The sequence below is a fragment of the Herpailurus yagouaroundi genome, unplaced genomic scaffold (genome assembly GCF_014898765.1).
Source record: "Herpailurus yagouaroundi ecotype Mexico unplaced genomic scaffold, PumYag 222, whole genome shotgun sequence".
NCBI lineage: Eukaryota > Metazoa > Chordata > Mammalia > Carnivora > Felidae > Herpailurus > Herpailurus yagouaroundi.
In genome coordinates this window covers 7918341-7939786 of record NW_024412453.1, presented here as the reverse complement: position 1 = coordinate 7939786, position 21446 = coordinate 7918341, and the positions used below count along the sequence as shown (strand labels likewise).

The window sequence follows — 21446 nt, the reverse complement described above, 5'->3', positions numbered from 1 at the left end:
AGATTGCATTTCTACTCATTTTCTGCCAGAGATAGGGCTGGGTGGTGGCGGGGGGTGCGGGGGGAGGGACAAGCAAACCCATAGATATCAAGGATAATCTGTTACCTCCAAGTTAGTGACAGTGAAAGAGAGATTAGACCTGGGTTTAATTAGAACAGGAAAAAATAGGAGAAATTTTGCAGAGAGCCCTTTTTGTTTGGAGTAGTATGAAAATAACGTTCCTGTGCAAGATTGAACTCCTGGAATTCACGGTGTCACGGTCCCTGCCCGCCGATGAGTACCGGTGGTCAGCTTATCGGACTCTAGAGGACGACGTTGGGACAGCCCTTTGCTGAGTTTCCTCTGCTTTTCGGCCTCGGACCATATGTTAGTTGTATTGATCCGTGAAAGTTGATTGACACAGCAGCAGTTGTGGAAACACGAAAATGCCTTGGAGTCTCATCAGATCCTACGCCGTTCTGTCAAAAGAGACACATAGACAAGTGACTATTAGTGTCTGAAGGTTTCTGCCTCACGTGTGAAGGGCACTAAAAATACTTAGGATATTTCACATCAGTAGCGTTTCATTTTCCACTCCTTTTTGGCAAAGTTGGTTTATTTGAAAGAACGGCTGCTGGTATTTTTTTTTTTTTCTTTCGAGACCGCGAGTTTCCAGGTAATGAGGAACAATGGATTTTGGTCCATTTAGTTCTAATGGCATGGACACTGCTTGGTCTCTGTGGTGTTTCTGACGTGTGTCGACTGTAAGGCCTTGGGAGTCCAGTGTTGCCCTGTTTCTTACTTACATTAGGATATCGCAGAATTCCTGTTACCGTTGACAGTGCTGGTTAGCCAGAATTATTATTAGGGGGAAAAGCAGACGTATTAGCAAATAGTGTCGGGCTTCAGGGAGTCTCTGCAGCTCCTGAACAAGAAAAGGTAGTAATACCTACTGAAAAGTTAAGAGGAAGATGTTCCAAGTACCATCAGCCTACGAGGAGTCGTCATCACATACCAAAGAACTGTTGGGATAACGAAGCCTATGACCTCGCAGCTTTGTGAATGCTTATATAAAGTTCCTGGTAAATACCAGTCCGTGTGCGTAGTGGGGAATTTCATTATCAGTTGCTTTAGGTGAGGCTAGCCGTAAGCATCGCGGATTCTCCTGGGGAAATTCAAAACAGAACACTCTCCTTAGACTAGTTTGTTTTGTCAAAGCAGCAGCAGGGAGCCTCGGCCTTTGACTTGTCCACAGAAGGCTTTGAACATTTTCTGTTTGTGTGCAACATGGATGAGATTTAAATTTCATTTCTGGTTCTAGAACTAAAGGACGTTACAAATCACTGACTTGACAACTGAAGAATTAATAATTACAGATTTTGAAGAAAAATCAAATAAGTTGAGGTGTTTTAATTCAATTGAGTGGTTTAATCAGAGTCATTATTAAGGTAACGAACCATAATACCGGTGCTACCAGCTAGTTACAATTAAACAGGAAAATGGATGTCCAGTTTCCAGAGCTCTCTAATGGTGAGAATAAAAACCACAGAAAGAAAACGGGGCTGTCTATTAATTTCCTTTGACCAAAATTTCCGCTGACCAAGACTCAGCGTTTGAACCAAAGTGCATTTCTCGCTCAGCACTGCCCAAGGTGGATCAGACTGCCACCCTGGTCAGCTGTCCTCTCGGTGACTGGGGGATCTGGGCTCCTGTCGCGTTGTCCAGCCCGTGGGTGTGGGCGGGGGGAAGGCTTCCAGACTGGGGGAACCACGTTCCCACTTCTGTCACAGGCCGGTGAATCCCAGTAGAGATAAAGGGTGTGAAAGTTCATGGTAGGTGGCATAGTAAACCGTGGGGGGATCGATGCGGTGTGCTGGGCCATGGCTGTGTAAGAAGATAGTGCACCTTTGTCTGAAGTCCTCTAAGCAGGCCATGCTGGGGAGGAGAGATGAAACAAATACCTTTCCCTAAACGCCAGAACTTTTCTGAATGTTGGAAATCATCTCATACGTGCTGTACCTGCACTGCCCATTAGCTGTGTGTGGCTCTTTAAATTTAAAGTAATTAAAATGAAACACTTTGTTTAAAATCCAGCTCCTTCATCACATTAGGCACAGGTGGTTAGAGCCAGCCGTATGGAGCGGCGCAGATGATAAAAGATTGCCCCCGGTGTCGAAAGTTCTGTGAAAGATGGTGTTGCTCTCCCCTCGCCACTCCACGCCCCTGCTCACCATGTTCCTCTCACCTCAGCTCTGCAGGCTGAGTCTGGGAAAACCCAATCCCGATGTCATTTCCTAAAGAAAGTCACTTGACCCTATCAGCTAAGAATAATTTCCTCCCTCTGTATGTTCCCGATAACTTGATCTGCGTCTGTCTATGGCATTTTACGTCTTGCTGGTTTTTGTTTTTTTTTAATGTTTATTCTTGAGGGCAAGAGAGAGCGAGCAGCGAGCATGAGCGGGGGAGGGGCAGAGTGAGAGAGGGACACAGAATCAGAAGCAGGCTCCAGGCTCCGAGCTGGCAGCACAGAGCCCGATGCACGGTTCGAACCCACGAACTGTGAGATCATGACCTGAGCCGAAGTCAGATGCTTAACTGGCTGAGCCACCCAGGCACCCCTTACCTTTTGCTATTGTATCTTTATTATCTTCACTGTTAGGCCGTAATGATTTGGGGGGATAGAATCCTTATTTGGATCATTTTCATACCTCACCCCCAGTGTCCTGCATCTATCTCGTAGACACATTATTATGCAACAAGGATTTAAAGAGTATTATCTGCCTCCCTGCCTTCTTAAGCAGAATACCATTTGAACTATTCCCATCAGATATAATTTATAATTAGCTATAAACTAATAACCCCCAAATGGAATGCATTGGTTCCTTAAGGCACTGTGGAGATATACAGAGTGATCCCTGGACCATCACTAGATTGCTAGCATTGTTATTTATTGTTTGATTTTTGCCAAAATCTAGCCACTCTCCCTTTTCAGATAGGCTTTGTCTAAGCTCCTTCAAAGTAAGCAAAAATTAACAAAATGTAATAGTGCAATCTTGATTCTGTTGCTGACCTAACTAAAATACATTTATTGAGCCATGGTGGGAGAGACAAATAGGCAGTTGAAATAAAGAATGCTACAAAGCTTTACAGTAAAAGCACTTGAGTTTTACAACTATTTTGATTTCTCTGGGAATGTCTCCTTTCTTTGTTTTCTGTCAGTGTTCTACAAAATTGAAAGTGTTGGACAGTGAGATATCACTAAGTTAACGTTAAAAACGTTAATTTCAAAGAGTAGTATATGGTCCTTTTCAGAAATTGAAATAACATACAGGTGTGATGGAAAAGGTAAAAGGTCCCTCTTCCCAGACATGAGTCAGTGTTTTTAAAAAGAAAATGGGTGCGTGCTCTTTTTGAGATGAAATTATTTAATTTTTTTTATTAGAAATAATTCTGTTTTGCAGAAATTTGAGCATGCCTAGTATTATGCCAGCATGCAAGGAGCTCACAGCCCAAAAAGTGAGAAAGTAAATGATAATATAGGAGTGAAAATGAGCACACATGCGTAAAAGATAAAGAAGAAACCCATGTGTACTTTGGTCCAGTGAGGGATGGTCAAGCCTCTCTCGCGGGTTCCAGGCCTGTGCAGTCCTCGACCTGGCGACACCAGCCGGCTTCTCCTTCCCATGAGACCCACTCCTCCAGTGTCCTGTCGCAGTTGAGGGCACCTCTGTCCACCTGTTGACTCATGGCGGACACCTGAATAGGGCTGATCCCTGACCTCCTCCTCATAACCTGTCACCGAGTCCTGTCACCAGATCTGTCACTTCTACCTCAACAGTATTTCTTTATCCTATCCACAGCATTATTGCACCACAGCCACACCCTTGTCGTCGAGGTCCCTTTCCTCAAATACAGTCTTTATAGGGGTCTTGACTCCAGTAGACCAAAAGCTGCCTCCTCATCTCGCCCCACCCAATCGGACCTCTCCATCAAGTGAGGCCTCCTCCCCTGTGTCCAGAAGCGAGTCACATTTTTCTGTCCCTCCATCACTCTTTTCTCCCAGAATGCCTCTCCTCCCCACCCCACCCTACTCTATTGGCCTGACGGGCCGCAGCTCACCCCTTCGTCTGCACCACCACATACAGTCGCTGGGGTGCTAGGAGAGCACACAGGTTAGCCCACTTCTCAGTTCTCTTGTTTTCCTGGGCAGATTGGCATGTGTGTGTGTGTGCGGCCCATTTCTAAATCCACAAAGTAGGCAGAAAAACCAAGCCATTGAGCCAGGATCAAGTGACCTCAAAAGAGTGGCATGTGCTTTCTAGTCTGGGAAAAATCAGAGGTACCTAATATGCCACAGTTTTCCTGTTTCATTGTCACTTGTCCTTTTACTCAGAGAACCTGCCTCAGGCATTTACGTTAAGACATTTCAGAATGTTTTATGCCACGTACATCTTCCCAGCTTAGAGCAGTTAGGAAGATGCTTTTACTCAACGGCACCTCTAGCGAGAGCTGCACACTGGAATTCTGATGTGGTGGTGGTGGAATAGAGAAGTTCTGATTGCCCCCAAAATAAGAAAAATAGTATCTTCTCTGGGAACCATGTAGGGTAAGAAATGTGGAAGTTCGGGGATAGAGCCAGTAGGGTCCTACAGATTAAAAATCCGTTGTCAACAAGAAAGAAATCAAGTATTGTTTTAACCTCTTTACGTTGCTGGTGATGAGGCAGTTAAGTGGATGATCTTGCTTTCAAAGTGCCTGATATTTGCGTTATACTTCCTTTTATGCCACTAGGTACTTCATTTCCACCACTCTTTAACCAAATGAGATGTTTTAAAACGCGTATATGTGTAATAGCCTTCTGTATGCGTGCCACAGACTGATGTTACCCCTGCTGTTCTGTACCAGGCCCCCCAGCTTGACATCACGTTGTCATACCACGAGAGGCATACTTTAAATTCATTCCAACTTTTGACAAAAAGGAGAAGGGAATTTGTGTGAAGGTATGATCAGTTTAAAGAAACATGCCCCATTTTTAGCAGTCTGTTTCCATGGTAACAGAAGCAGCAGCCAACCACGGAGTTATCAAAGTGCCTGTAAATTTCCAAAGCTGCATGTTGAAAACATGGTCTTCCTGACCTCATGCTGCAGAATAATTCAGGAAACCTATCGCATGTTAGCCTGGACTGTTCGCATTTTCGTTTCTACTTCGTTTTTGCTTTTAATTCCTTATAGAGGCTAAATGGTGCATTTTAGACTGTGACCTCCTTACCAGCAAGTTTAGAATTCCAAAGTTTGTCTCACCTGCCCCTTCCCATATCCCCCACCCCCAGGGAGTTCATAGGCTACAGTAGGCTCTCTGACATTGGAAAGAAAGGCAATATTTCCTATGTTGTCTAAGAACTTTTTCAAACACTAATATGTGCAGGTTTTTTTTTTTAATTTTTTAAAGTTTATTTATTTTTGAGAGACAGAGAGAGACACAGTGCGAGTGGGGGAAGGGCAGAGAGAGGGGAAGACACAGAATCCGAAACCGGTGCCAGGCTCTGAGCTTTCAGCACAGAGCCCAGAGCCTGACGTGGGGCTCGAACTCACAGACCGCAAGATCATGAGCTGAGCCGGAGTCAGTCGCTTAACCAACTGAGCCACCCAGGCACCCCTGTGCAGTTTTTTTTTTTAAGTTAATTTGATGTTGTCTCCCTTTCTTCAGTGGAAAATAATCATAATATAAAAATTCCTGATCACAGTGCTGCTTGCCCTTCGTCATGTCGGAGTGTCGATTTACGTACACTCCGTACGTAACTGCGTTGCTCCAGAAAGGAAGCCGTGGTCCGGGAAGCCTGCGCGTCAGTGCAGATGGCGTGGCTCTTAGAAGACAAGCCACCCCTTTATTTGGGGCCTCTTTGTGCTTTCTAGTTTGTAGCATCACTTAAAGAAGAGGCTTACTTTGTAATTGGCAAGTTAGAGCCCTGAAAATAAAGCCAGAGGTCTGTGATCTTTGGTTGCTCCCTTTTGTCATGTGTGAGAGTCCTTGAGTGCTTTTTCTCTTCCTTAATGCATCATGAATTTTACAGTCATTGTAAGTGGAGATGAAAACAAACTGGTATCTGCCAGGTTTTCATGGTTTTCTTGACTCCTTTGCCTTCACCTTCCCTTATTAGTCGTCTTGTATTAAATTTTATTTTCTGTTCTACCACCCACAGTAATTCAGAAATACCCAAGCCTCAGATTCCTACAACAAACTGAAATAATCTTGGTTCTGCCCATGATAAGCCCTTGCCCCTCGAAAATTCTTCTGTTGATCTCTTCTTAAATTTGGCCTAGTATTAAAAAAAAAAATTGGCAGAGCTTTCTTTCCTTAGAAACTCTAACTCCGTTACATACTGTAAGTCTACCGTGCAAAGTTAAGTAAAACGTGTTGATTGAAACTTCTATACTGTGAGCATTGCAGAAGATGCTAGAATATAGGGATGTGGTCTAGAAGGGGAAATAGGGGCCAGAACAGCCCTGGGACAACCTAGAATTCAGTGTGGCAGCGAGTGTAAAATGTAGCTGTGACTATAGTTATCACATTATTAAAAGATGGAGTCAGCGTTAGTGGTTAATGGAGTTGTGGTGAGGGCTAGCTAGGAGTGGGTGAGAAATGAGAAATTTGGTTATTGAGTTATTCGTGTCTTAAGGTCTCTTGTTCTGCTGACGTGTTTGGTTTTTTTTTAATTGAGCTAAAATTCATATAACAAAAACTTAACCATTTTAGAGTGAACGATTCAGAGGCATTTAGTAGTATTCACCAGGTTGCTCAGACACACCTGTGGTTCCAAAACATTTTCATCACCCCAAAGAAATCCTCGCAGCTGTTAAGCAGTTGCTCCCACGCCCCCCTCCCACCCCCCACCCCCCACCCCAGTTCGTAGCAGTCACCACTCTGAACTCTGTCTCAGGTGGCTATTTCACACGCGGCACAGGTCCACCAGGTGGCCTTTGTGTCTGGCGTCTTTCACTGAGCATCGTGTTTTCCAGGTTCGTCCGTGTGGCAGCACCTGTCCGTGCTACATTCCTTTTTATGGCTGGATTCTGTTGCGTTGTGTGGACGGACCGCAGCGCGTTCATCCATTGATGCGCTGCTGACATGGAGACCGTCCCCAACTTCTGCGGACTGTCAGCGGTGCCGCCGCGCACACGGATGCACCCGTGTGTCTGAGCCCCCGCCGTCCATTCTTTCCAGTTCACCCAGATGGGGAATTGCTGGGCTACAACTGCTCGTGACGAAAACTTGGTTTGCTGAGCTTTAGGGAGAACTGCCAGACGTCGTGATTTTGTATCTCGTGGTCTCTTTCTCTGATCACAGTGATAACGTTCAGAGCTGACGAGCGACCTGCCAGTTTCCTGAGTGACTTCTGACCCCCAAGCTGTTGCCACCATTAGTCGGAGCATCTCGGGAACAAATAACCTGTTTTTCTTTTCACCCTGCTCTTCACCGTCCACAGCGACTGTTTCGTACCTCCTGCACTGGCCTCAGACTGACCTTTTCCTCCCTCGCCTCACTTTCAGCGCGTCGCCTGGCTTCCTCCTCCTTCGAGGAAATAGAAGGCGTCATTGGCAAGGCTCTGGACAGCCCAATCCAGATCTGTATACCTACCTGCAGCCCTGCCCCGTTCTTTTTGCCCTCCTGTTGCACCAGAAGGAGCGGCTCTTAGCAGAAGCTGTCTCTGTGTGCTCGGACACCCTTCCCTTCAAGGGACCTGCCGCCTCCTACTCTCCTGTTCATTCTCCTTCCTGTTCATTCAGCCCTGTTCTACCCTTTCCCTCCCCTCCCCTCCCCATTCCTCTCTCTTGCTCTTCATCTGTTATAGACTTGCTCCAGTATGTTCTGGCCTGAAGCTTTGCGCCTTCTCTCCTGCCTTCATGGGCACCATCTTGAAAGCATTGCTTCCGTTGACATCATTCACACCCTTGCCCCTCCTTTACTCCGTACGCCTCCTCTGGTCTGACTTACATCCATCCTTCCGAGCAGTAGCTCCTCATGACCCCCTTATGGAAAATACTTTTACACTACTCTCCAGGCTCCTCTTCCTTCACAGATGGCTTCCTCGACTTCCTTTTCTGGGTCTTCTTCATTCCCTCGCTGACCCATAAGTGGGCTTTTAATTGTTAACGTTCCTTGTTCCTCGTTGCTGAGTCCCGGGCTTCCTTTGCCTTCTCTTTCCGTATTCTCCAGCTCGGCAGACTCTCAGGGCTTTAAGTGCCACATAAGTGACGACTTTCTTTTTTTTTTTTCAACGTTTATTTATTTTTGGGACAGAGAGAGACAGAGCATGAACGGGGGAGGGGCAGAGAGAGAGGGAGACACAGAATCGGAAACAGGCTCCAGGCTCTGAGCCATCAGCCCAGAGCCTGACGCGGGGCTCGAACTCACGGACCGCGAGATCGTGACCTGGCTGAAGTCGGATGCTTAACCGACTGGGCCACCCAGGCGCCCCTAAGTGACGACTTTCAAATTTCAGTCTCCTTCCAAGACCTGCCTTCTGAAATCTGGACCCCCAGAGCCATCGTCACTTTGACATCTGCACTTCTAATTCACACACGTCCTAGACCAAGCTCCCAAATGGCCAACTTGCATTGTTCGTCTCAGTCACCGGTCTACCCAGGTGCTTAAGCCAGAAACCCAGGAGCCATCTTGGTTGTGTCTTCCCCCTTCAAGCCCAGCATCCAGCCTCTTACCACGTACTGGTTGATTTTATTCTAAATATATCTTAAATCTGTCTAGTACATCTCTCAGCTGTGTTGAAGGGGAAAAAAATGAGATGTCTTGTGCTTGAGGTTTCTACCCAGGAACATCAGAAAAGTCTTCCAGGTTGATGAATAAATACGAGGTTTGCAAAAGAAAGCTTACCTAGAGCTTCTGACAACCGTAAATGTCTCCACATTCAGTCAAAAACCTGCCCCATCACCCTCCCTAATTCTTTTGATGTCTTTTGGTCCCTTACTCCTTATTAGTTATATCAAATTTTACTATTATTTTTGGCATGATATTTGCCAGTGGTCTGGGGTGAGTGGAAGTGATCTTTGTTTCTGAATTTAAACTTCTCTTAAGACACGATGACGCACATACTGGGGAAGGGACGAGCAGAAGTGTCCTCTCTTACGTCGTAAGTGGGACTACAGAGTGCTGAAACCATTTGGATTGCAAAGCACCCGTATCAGAATTTGAAGTGCATATTCTGTTATCATACATTTTATATAATCATCATCATCATGAAAGGATACCAAAAAAATGAATGAGGACAATCACCGCAACCTGGTTTATAATAGCAAAAAACCTAGAGACTTAACGTGTATACAATTGAGACCTCCACACGTTAGATACAGCCGTTAACACAGCTGGTAAGAATGAGCGAGATTTCGTGGGGTGTTTTAAAGCACGTCACCAAACTACATGAATAGTAAGATCTCACCCCATACATCTCCTTTGCATATTTTATATTTAATATTCTGGGAATAGTCACAGAACACCCTCTGGAGCCATGGAAGCTTCCCAGTGCTTTCCTTTATGGTGGAGGACTAGAGGTGGGGAGCGGGATGGACCAACATTCACTGTTCTTTTTAATGCCTTTTTTATGTGTGTGTGTGTCACTTTTATTTCAACAAATAAATAGAAAAGATTCTCCTAAAACATGGATTTTGAACAGAGGCATTGGTGGTACATATAATGGTGTATTTGTGAGACCCGGGCCCAGATGGAATTCTCAGGATGTGACCTTCTGACTATAGAGTACCCGTCCACACCAAGAACATATGAATCTTGGTGGGATTACATTTTTTAAAACCTTGCTGATAATGGGGGAGACTGTATGTGTGGGGGGCAGGGGTATGTGGGAAATCTGTCCTTCCCTCTCAGTTTTGTTGTAAATCTAAAATTGCTTTAAAAAAAATAGTTTTTTTAACAATCCTTATGGTTTTATATTTAGGGGAAAAAATGGTAATTTTTCCCAAGCATCTGGAGTAATAGTGGTCATAGTACAGTATTAATAACTATCACCTTTTTAAACATTTATTTTTAAGGACAAGGAAAAGTTCATCAATCTTTTGCTATTTCAATATCACATTTTTCCAAGACTTCAAATTTTCGGCCTTACCTGTAAGCAAATGTAGTTGTACATTTTACCACTCAACTGCCACTTTAATAAACCACTGCATCCAGGACTGAATGGGGCCCTCAGGCTTCACTGTCCTAAGATGTGACTTAGGGGCCCGTCACTCCCTCCTATATCTGTTGAAAAGATGTTATGATGATAACGTTGTCTTGTTTTCATAGCATCAGGCCCCTAATTTATTTTAAATGTTAATTTATTTTTGAGAGAGAGTGCTAGTGGGGGAAGGGCAGAGAGAGAGGGACCCTGAGGATACAAAGTGGGCTGCTGACAGCAGTGAGCCCAACGCACAGCTCAGAGCCACTAACTGTGAGGTCATGACCTGAGCCGTAGTTGGACGCCTAACAGACTGAGCCACCCAGGCACCCCAGGCCCCTAAGTTAATGCAGTTTTAACGGTCCGTAATAGATTTTTGCCAAACCCCAATCACTTTATTCCCTTTACTCAAACATCTGTTTGAAAAAATTAAATTGAAAAACTGAAACCAGGGCCTGGTTTTTGCCTGGTATTGACTTCAGAGTCGATACATCACCAATTCTAGAGTATTCTTTGGTTTTCCATCTTTGCTTTGGCCTCTGGTTAGCCGGCCTTCCCTTGACTGCTCAGGATTTTGGGCTTTTCATTCCCCGAGATTCTGCAGTTTATCCTGCCCCATGTCCCGCAGTCGGGTTCTCTGACGCACTGACAGCTGCTTATGTCCCCTCCCCTTCTTGTCCCACCCTCCTTAGTACCCCATAAGTGAAACTGGCTATTTATTGAGAATTTCCAAGATCATGGCCCACTGCCACACCGCTTCCCAGAAAGGGTCATTTCTGCCCTGTTTTTGTAGTATACAGTCCTCAGATGTCCCCTCGCAAGCCCTTTGTGCCAAAACTGCGCGTTGCTCTGGCTTATCCAGTTCATGCTAAACTGTCGTATGTTATTAAAATGCTGCATAATATGGGGCTTTTTTCCTTTAGAGTGAAAAAGCACTTTATGTCATATTATAGAAGCACTTCAAACGTTCTACTTACAGGAAAAAAAAGAGAACAGACAAATCGCCTTGGTTCATAAAGCGGCTGAAAATTTTGAAGTGGGGTGTAAGTATTATGTGAAAGACATTATTGCATATTATGTTTCTTTTTTTTTTTTCTATTAGAAACTAACCTGGAAATTTTGTTCCAAAAACATTTTAATCCATTTAACAAAAAGCAGGGGAAAGGAACTAAAAGAAAATATTCTTCAATGTGTAGAGTATCTGTGATGCCGTATAACAGAGACATTTCCTCTTTAACATTGAATAAGCTCCCTTTCATTTTTTGGAATGGTGCTTAAAAATCCAAGTTTTACATTTCTTTAAAAAAAAAAACAAACAAAAAAAACAAGCCTCCAGCACTTCCCTTGACACATTTATTGTTTTCATCTGTTGTAGTAAAGAATACCACAAAATAGAATTTTTTAAATTGTTTGTATTTTTTTTCTCTCTGCTGAAATATAAGAGTAAGCCCTGAAGGTTAGCCTTAAAAAGTATTAAGACCTGTCCACCTTGGGAAAATTCAATAATTAAGAATTTTTTTTCTCTACATGAAGTAGATGTAAAGTAGTCTGTATTCACGCCCTCCCCCATCTGCTATAATTTCCAAAGACGCTGGTTTGCCCCCGAAGAAATGCATCTCACTACTTCACAGCCATACCTTCTATGGACCACTAGAGGCATTACTCCTTCTAGGAATTAGGGAAATACCTGGAAATAAGGAACAAACTTTATACACAAAAATTCCACCATAGCATCATTGTATATAGTAGCATAAATCGGAAACGACCTCCGTGCTAAATGACAGGCAGATATTTAGTACACCATGGAGTGTGCACGCCAAAGAATGTGTAGTCATTAAAAAAAGAGTATTTTTCATTACATGTACGGTATGATGTGTGGAAGCAGAGGGTCCAAACTTAGGCCTAGATAAGAGACAGAGGAAATACACCAGTATGGTTACAGTAGTTGTGTGTCTGTGGGTGATATACTCAGGGATTTTGTTGCTTAGTTTCTTCCTCCTCCTTTGGTATATTTCCTTAGCCTGTGTAATGAACATATCTGACTCTTAGATGAAAAGTTTTTCTTCTAATAAAAAATAAAAGACTTGGACTCGGCTAATTAAGAAAGACGTGCCACATACAGTATGCAAATGACTCTGTCACTTCCTCTCCCTTCGTTGATGGAGGTCCTTTGAGCACCTCTTGTGATTCTTGTCATCAGGAAACAGAGCCGTCGTAGAATTCTCAACTTGAGGTATTTGCTTTTACGCAGAGAGTACAGTGCTAGCTGTATAATGAGATACGTATCTTTTATATCTAACCCCCCCCCCCGTTGTTGAGAAAATCAAATGAGTTTAAACTCAACAATGTTAAACTGAAGGACTTATCAGGATCATGTGTTGGATTGTTTTCATTTCTACATTTTTCAAAGACAAAGGCATTCTTTGAAAATGTTCAAATAAGAGCAATGGTAACGTGAATTCTATTTTGCTCTGTTATTACCGTGTCCTTTGTTTTCTGAAACGATGTCGCCGCTCGCTGACTGTTTGGAACTATGGTTTTTTCTCCCTCAGAATTCTCTAGATTTACATGTTTTCTTCTCTTGCATGTCGTATTTGCACAATGGCCTTGGAGAGCCCTCAGTTTTAGTTAATCTCCTCATAGGATGGAGGCTGTGGTGTCAGCCCAGTAGCTCAGTTGATCCGCCCATCTCAGCACCAGGGAGGACGCTGTGAGGTTCAGTTTTCAGACGCAAGGCCATTGCCCTGGACGTTGGCTTCTTAGGCAACTGTTCGGCCACCCGCCGCCACCCCAAGAAAGCACCCGCCGGACCAGCCTCTACTCTTGCCTTCGTGGCTACAGAAGCGCAGTCTTACTGACACATGCAGAGTGTGTCACTTTTCCAGAGACCAGCCGGGATAGCAGTTTACTCCTTTGTCTTAAGAACGACAACTGTGCGGCAGGCCCGGCAGAGGTCAGCGGGCCGGGCCTTCCCTGTGTCCACGGGAGCACGAGTGTGGAGCCTACGAGGGAGGAAAGTGGTCTCCGGGCCGGATTCATAAGGGCCCCGGAGAAAGTCGAGAAAGCATCTTGATCCCACAACCACGAGTGGTGCTCTGATTACTAACAGAGTCAGGTCCTCTGTCTCCAGGACCCCTCGCGCCTTCGCTGCCCTGGCTCAGCTTCCGGTTCTGCCAGCTCCGGTTGTCCAGTGCCGAGGGACAGCCACACTGTGTGCATCGTTCCATCCTCGCCTCTCCTGGGCTGGACGTTCTGCCTTTGGGGTGCGGACTGGTTGTCGCTTATGATACGTGAACTTTTTTACTGATGGGCTGAGTGGGAAGTACCCAAAGGAGGTTTGCTGTTTCCCAGAATCATGAGCCTGTACCTATTTGTACTTTTTATAAATTCTCAGAAGAGCTTCCATCGGGTTGTGAGTGACTGGTTATATTTAATGTGGGCAAATCCTGTAATTGTGTTTTAACACTGACCCAAAGCGGCAACGTACCCGAGGCTCTCCACGGGGCGTTGTGCCTGACAGTCCGTGCAGTGTGTCCAGGGCCGCCCCGCTCCTGTTAGAGGCGAAAACTAAGCCAGACTGGGTCATCAGGCTTACACCCTGACTGTCATCTGTACCTCTGCCTCTTCCATTTATGTTCTTCCTCACGTCTTTGCTTCGACACACACCCTCCATTCCTGGCCGTTGCTGCTCCTGCCGCCCTTGGCCGTGCATCCCACACGTGTTCCGTGCAGTCACGAACAGACACCCAGTACGTGGCTCTTAGGAGACAAAGGCCGCCCGCCTCTCCCGCTTTGAGTAGCGCTATAGTGCGATGATGTTGCTTCTTGGGAAGGTTACAGAGGCAACGAGAAGGGAATAGATGGGCAAGATGATTCCCCTCCCTGAAAGCAGTATGGCATAAGAAAGGTGCTTTGTTTTGCCACGTAGGAACCCGGATGGAAAACACACGTGGTTTGTGTTTGGTGTTTGCTTCATCTTCACCGTCGGTGACGTGCGTCCACGTTGTGTGGTACCCTCCTGGTAGCACACACGCTTTGCATGTCAGCATGAGAATATGATGTCTAGTCAATGACCTGATGGCGGGCAGGGCTGCCAGCAAAGTGCATGAGGGCCGCTGACCCGCGTGCAGTCAGGAGACGCTTCACGGCTTTCTGTGGCTTACTGTCATCACTGTGGTTTGCAGATGAAGCTGTTGCAAATGTGTCCATCATCCCGAGATGCCACGCACCCTAAAGATCTGTATCGTGTTTGATACGTGTGTCTCACAATGTCTCACAAGTACGGTGCTTTGCTTGTTTGTTTTAAACCAAAGAAGGGGGCTGTTGATGTTTTCATTACTCTTTCTATTTTACACCTTTCTATGAGGACCCCCTTGTGAGAAAGGAAGGCTGCCACTGCTAGAGATCCATCAGCAGACATGGACCACCGTGTTCCAGAAGTGTCAGCCTTTGAACTGGAGACGGTTCTGACCCTTTTCTCCCCTCAGTATTCCTCTTCTTGGGATTCGGCCTCTTGAATATGACTGTCTCAAGTTCACACAAGTGTTAGCTTTAGCATTCACAGAAGAATGTTAGAAGATGCAGCCGTTTGGGTGCTATCCTGTTCATAGGTCATCTCTTTGGCTGTTTTTGTTCCTAGTGAAGTACCTTGGTGGGAACATACTGTCCTCAGGAAACTGTAAGTTATCAGGGAAACGATCTTTGTGTTAGAGCATAATTGATTCAAAGTGTCACAAGCCATTTTACTGGGAGAAACATGTGCCTGTATTTTTTTGACTCATCAAATTTTTCTTTGGCTTTATGTGATAGAATCTTAGGTCAGTTGCTTCGGTTCTAAATGGGAGGTCATTGATGCTTTGTGATCCCTGCGGCCCCCAAAAGAAGCAAAAAAAATTTTTCAGCATTTAGTAAAGGATGACATTCATATCTAGCATTGAATAAGAAAATGTGTTTACAAGCCATTTTGCAGTCTAGACTGTTTTGGAACTGTCTCTAGGACTGTGCTGTGCACCCAGCACACGGGCAAGCAAAAAGCAAAGGATATAAGGGCCCTGGGCCCTGTGCCTTTGGATCTCAGGGGGTCGTTACAACTAGGAGCCATCATTTGCATATTGTTTGAGCCTGGGTGCGTGACTGGCCTGAGCTAGCCTCTCGGGCCAGCCATCACCCCCTTGCTAGAAAATTCTCTCTCTTTCTTCCAGAAGTACATAGAGGTAATTTTTTTTTTAGCATATTGGCAAACCTTACTCAGACCCTTAATAATCCTAACCTTGGTTTTCATCCATAGATGAAACCACAAAAATCAAAATAGAAACTTAAAATTGAACATAAGGTAAACCAAGGAAAGTATTTTTCAAAATTACTTCACGTAATTCTTTTGTGAAGATCGGCTCATTTTCCAGACAAAAATAGATGCTAGGAAAGGAAGCTGCTGGAGAAATACAGGGGAAACTTTTTTTTTATTAAATGTGGCAAACTGGATTTTCACATTTTGTGACGTATACTTCATTCTCTACAAATTCTCATGATTTATTCTTTATTCTCTTCATTAAAAAGATAAGATCGATTGATTTTGGCTTTTTTTAGAACTTGTAGAGTGAGACATGGTGTGATGTTTGTGCAAAGATTATTAAACTTTAAGTTCTTAATTTAGAAATTTTCCTTTGGGTCATTAGTAATACCTCACAAGTCTAATTTTTGTTATATACTTGGCCTTCATTAAAGCTATTTAAAACTCGTTCCAGATGGAGCAAATCTCTCCGAATAAGTCAATCTTAAAATAAATTTTTGTTGCTTTAAAAAAAAAAAAAGCCAATTAATGTCAAGGAATCTCACATTTCTATTTCTACAAGTTAAAATTTTTTATTCCCAAGTCTTAACTTAGGTATAAGCCAACTATTTTTGTTTATTTGCAGAGTATGTTGTGATTGTATTTAAACAACAAATACTTAGCTAAATTCATCAAATTAAGATTATGAACTAACTAAACAAAAAAGAAGCCAAGGGAACTTCCGAGCTCACCAAACTGGCAGAAACTACAAATCGGTTTTCTTTTTACAAGTTGGACGGTGCCAGGTATTATCCTCACTCGCTTATGAAGTAGAAGGGGTTTAATAAAGCGTAGTTGTATCTCCTCCGGGATCCGCTTGTTGGCACCTGCAGTTGCCGATAAACTCAGTGGTGATCCTTTCCTTTTCACAGTGCTCCAGCTGAGGCTCCAACAGAGGAGGACGAGAGAACAGCTGGTGGACCAGGGCATCATGCCACGTAAGATTTCAGTGTCACTGTCGCCTCCAGTGTGATGTAACAGAGCGCACCCGTCCGGGAAGAACCTGGACCGCACTCTGCTTTCCCTTGTGTCCACGCAGTCAGTATACGGCGTCCACGTGAGCTGATGCGGAAAACCGGGCAACAGCGCTGCCAGCCTAAGAGAATCCTCTCAAAGAACATTTTGAAAACCAGATGCACTGTAAAAGATGGGCTTGAATTAATTCTGTATTACACACAGAACACCTTGAAAACGGGGTAGTTAGGTTGAAATCAGTTCTCACTTCCAACATGAGCCCTCGTTTTAGTTTTGAAATCATCAGACTCCTCTCTGCCTAACAGGTCCAGTGTTACTTTGACTTGCGAAAGTAACGTGATGAAATTAACTTTAAAACTTGTTCTACTTTATTTAATTCAAGTTAATTATCCTTGGTACAGTACAGTCTGGTCTGTAATTAAGTGCATCTCGGTTACAGGATTAATACACATTCTGTTTATAATTAATAAAATCTTTCTTGCCCAAGTAGATAATTTGGAGGTATTTCGAGGCCTTCATTTTTTAGTTGATTAATTTTAGAATATTCGCCTGTTGCCTTCTTACCTTTGCTCACCAAGTTTGGAGGTAATTTCATGTTTTAGAGGTGGAAGAGTGGTTGCTTTGGTGTTATGATTGTTTATGTGGATATTTGTCTAAAAATTGATCTCTCGAAGAAGTAATTTATATGGCTTTAAAAGACTAAGAAGAAATTACAAAATGAATTTATGCGTCCCTACCTTTTTTTGGCTTATGAGAACAGTTGTTCTCTGCAGTAGACTTTTTTCCCAATAAAAATTTTCTGGACTACTATTAATTGAGTATCTAAATATTTTGAATCTTAGTATTATGATAGACTCAAAAGGTGGTTTGACGATCTGCCAGATTTCTCTACCACCTTGCCAATGATGAACCAATCAATTAAATAGTATCAGTGATATTTAAAACACCACTGCCAAGCCAGCTCTAGTCTGATTTTGGGAGCTGCTCCCTAGACAGAAACCTGTATGGGCTTGTCTCCTGGGAATCTTTGCAGTGCTTCAAGTACCAGAGCTGAAAATAATCCTACCCAGAGAGTCAAGTTTTAGAGGTGACGGCCCAAGTAAACCTAGCCCAAATCCTATGCACAGCGTCTGACTGCCTGTAGTTCTTACAGGTGGACATACACACAAAAGATTTTGCAAAGATAATTGATAGAAATACTGTAGTAAGTGATGTTTTAGTAAAACACTGCTTATCCTCCCTCTGGGATTCTGGAATATTTAAAGTACTAGTAGTTAACATATTAAAGAATCATTAGGTCTTTAGGGTGAGTTGCACTGTGGTACAATAGGAAGAGCATGACACCTTCTAATTCACAATGCTAGACTTAGATTCCACTTTGATCACAATTTAGCTATATGGCTTCGAGAATTTGGGTAACCACTTTGAGCCTTTCGTCTGTACTTGGCCTGATACCTACCTTGCGAGGTGGTGACGATCAGCCACGATATAACTGTGATTGACCACAGGGCGTAGGACTGTGTCCAATGTGGGGTCTCAGTGAATGGTAACTCAGCTCTGCTAGACAGAAAGTGTAGCATGTTCTCGTGTTCAAGGTTAGACCACTCGTAGGCTAAACGTCCTCTGGACATTTGGGCTTTTTCTGGTATCTTTTATGGCCACTAAGAGCAAAGACCCATCAAGGAGTCATCACACGGTTCCCTTGGTGATGGTAATTTGGCCCAACTGTTGGCTCCAAGTAGTCTGACCTGGTACTTGTATTGTCATTATGTGTACAACTCTATCCTCAATGTTCACTTGTTTTATTTGTGAATATATGATTTTAATTCTGAAACGTCTAAGGTTTCAAATTTTGCAGATCTCCTAAAGGAACTAGTAATAAATGGAACTGTAGATGCAAACTAGTGAGATTAAGAAGGAACATCAACATAATGTACCCTAACGTTTGGCTGAAATATTAACTCGTCTGTCTACATGGTTCTTATTCTTCTCACAGCTTTGAAGAGCCCAGCTGCATTCCATGAGCAGATAAAAAGCTTGGAACGAGCCAGAGTAAGAAATTTCAGTTTCAGAGGTTCTGCTTCTCTGCTTCTCTCTTGTATTTTAAAGTACCTGTGGGCAAGTAGCAATCTTACTCCTGAATATATCCATAGAGAAAATGCAGTGTATTTTCAGGACAGGTGGCTTCCAGAGTTATATATTCTGGGGTAGTTGAATCTTGGAAGTTTGTAGAAAATGCATGATGTTCCAATTTTGTTCTTTTAAAGCCAGTAGCTGGTTTTGTACATAAAGGACAAATCGCATTTCTTCATTTCAGTGCTGGGGCATACCAGCAGGTTTTAGAATAACCATGGAGTATTTCTGCCGCTTGTTACCCCAGCAGACCGACAGCCCAAGTGGTGTCCCGACAACCACACATCTTTAGGTGGTTTCCTTACTGGGTCTGCGTCCGCTGTACGTTTGACCAAGGGCAGGAGAATCTGACTGAATTAAAGAAGTTGCTGTGTTTCAACTCCACTCTATTCTTTGAGAGTTTTCCATGCCATTTGCACATCGAATTCATGTTCATTACTTTTGTTTAAAAGTACCATTATGCACATTCATTCTTTTTGCTTTAGGGAATACTTCTATCATGCAATATGAAAATAAGCATGTTCCAAAAATTCCGTAGGAATTTTCCCAGAAGGCGATAATGATCTCTTAGAATCTTGTAAAATATAAAACCCATTTGAAAGCCTTATTGTTTCAGTTGAGAACCTTTCTGAGTAAGAAAGTATGATCAAGGATATGAATTCATCAATGAAAACACATTAGGATTTTAAGGAAATTTGTTATTTAGGTGGATTTTTACTTGACCTGAAGTGTAGCTATTAGATATTTAAATGATCAAAATCCTATGTCTGTGCAAATTATGAGCCTTTTGCCTTTTCCAAGTTTTAAAATAAAAGTCTGTAAAGTGCTTACTTTATGCCAGCATGCATTTCAAGTGCCTGTGCAGTTTTGAAGGCTGCAGTTTAAATTATGTATTGGATAATAGCTCTTCAAAGTACTAATTGCTACTCTTTTCTTCTCAAAATCATGACCAAAGAGTATACAATTTATTTAAATGGAGTACCTTGAGAGAAAAATGCAAAACCACAATAAGTCATAAACAATTTATAGTAAGACTCACTCTCTTCTCTCTCTTTCTCTCTTTCTCTGTCTCTCTCTCTCTCTCTCTCTCTCTCTCTCTCTCTCTCTCTCTCAAGACTGAAAACTTTTTGAAGCATAAGATTCGGAGCCGACCAGATCGTTCTGAACTTGTCAGGATGCACATTTTAGAAGGTAAAAATGTTTATTTCTGCTTATTTTGCTGCATTTTCTCAAGAAAAGAAGTGAGAATTCCACCATTGCTGTTTATTCCCATCTTAATAACTTTTTACCCCACAGGCTGACATCCTCCAAATTGGATAGCCAACATGAAGACCCAAAGCTAAAATGTTATGTTAGATACATGGGGAAGGTTTGATTCTCCAAATAACCAATTGATGAACTGACTCTGCCCCACCAACTGGTGCTTTAGATGTCTCTACCATCTGTTCTGGAAAAACATTTTTGGTCCAGGGGATTTCTTCATCAGTGAGGAATATTTTCCCATTAAGTCATAAAGGGTACAGTGGCCACAAGTGTAACCCTAGATTTTCACCTATCTGGATGGACCCTGTTATATCTACCTGGTGCACTGCCCACACCTAACATCTTTTGTTTGTCATTACGTACCCACAACAGTCCAGCTTGATCTGACCATTAATATAAATACTCTCCACTTAGCCCACCGGATTTCCTCAGTGGTCTAGCTTCATCACTTGTGAAGCTGGTAGGGACAGTTCTGTTCTGTCTCTAGTGAGACACATGACTCAGACCAGAATGTTTTTCTGTCTAAAGACAGAGCATTCTTGAAAGTATCCCCCCCCCCCATAAGCTCCTGAGTACGTTTTCTTTCATTGTTTTGTTCCTCAGACTGATTTATTAAGCAAGGACTAGGAGCTTGACCCGTGATAGTCTTGAGTGTGTTAAACCCTGAGATGATACAGAAAGAATCTGGAAATTTCTCACAAAGATTCAGAGACTCTTCTCAAGTAGGAATATTATATTTATTCCTCTGGTCTAATGATAGAGTTAGTATTAGAATTAGGTTGATATTACAAAGTATTAGATTGGCGCTCATCATAAGGAGTAATATCCTGAAGGTCAGACATGTTTAAAACTGTCCCAGAAGCAATAAGGTTATGCTCATTTGAGGCGGTCATTCATTGGCCAGTGAACTAGACCCCAGAGACCCAGCAAATGAGCCAGATCCATGCCTGCTTTCATGAAGCTTACAATCTAGTAGCAGAGACAGATAATAAACAGGCAAAACAAATGAATTACAGATTGTGAAAAGGGCTCGATGGCAGTAAACAGGCTGTTGTGGTGGGGACGAAGCACAGGATGACACCACAGTAGGATGTTGTAAACAAATTCCAAGTAGCAAGTCGGTATCTTCATCCCCAAGTAGGGTCTCTTCTAATCCAAAGAATCTATGATTATGTGACTATCTCCATATCTGGGGTGGGAAGTGACGGGTATATGCCTTCCACTACTCTTAGTGTGTTCTCAGAAGTCCATTGGGCTAAAAAAGCTTTTCCAGAACTCAAGTGGTAGGGTAGAAACAGCTACCAAAAAATGTCAGGGTTAAGTGAATCTTCAAGAAGCAATTGTGGTGGTAAGTAACTGGGGACGGGGCTCCTTCCGCACCTAAAAATACCTCGACCTATAAAGGACATTTTTGAAGGAACAATGCTGTCTGTTTCAACTTGCCTTCTAACAGGCTTTATTAATATAATTAAAACCAAAGCAAATACATTTAACTATCAAAAAGAATCATATTTGCTTTAAAAAAAGAAGAAGAAGAAGAAGAAGAAGAAGAAGAAGAAGAAGAAGAAGAAGAAGAAGAAGAA

General features: G+C 43.1%; 1 protein-coding gene across 9 annotated transcripts in view; it reads left to right on the top strand.

The window, feature by feature from the left end:
- Positions 1-21446, top strand: part of MRTFB (myocardin related transcription factor B) — a 128494-nt gene that overhangs the window by 48439 nt on the left and 58609 nt on the right. For all 9 annotated transcript variants that reach the window (XM_040459003.1, XM_040458998.1, XM_040458997.1 and 6 more), the window contains 3 exons: positions 16365-16430; positions 18464-18519; positions 19716-19791. In XM_040459003.1, the coding sequence (XP_040314937.1) occupies positions 16365-16430; positions 18464-18519; positions 19716-19791 (198 nt within the window). The remainder of the gene's footprint in view (positions 1-16364; positions 16431-18463; positions 18520-19715; positions 19792-21446) is intronic.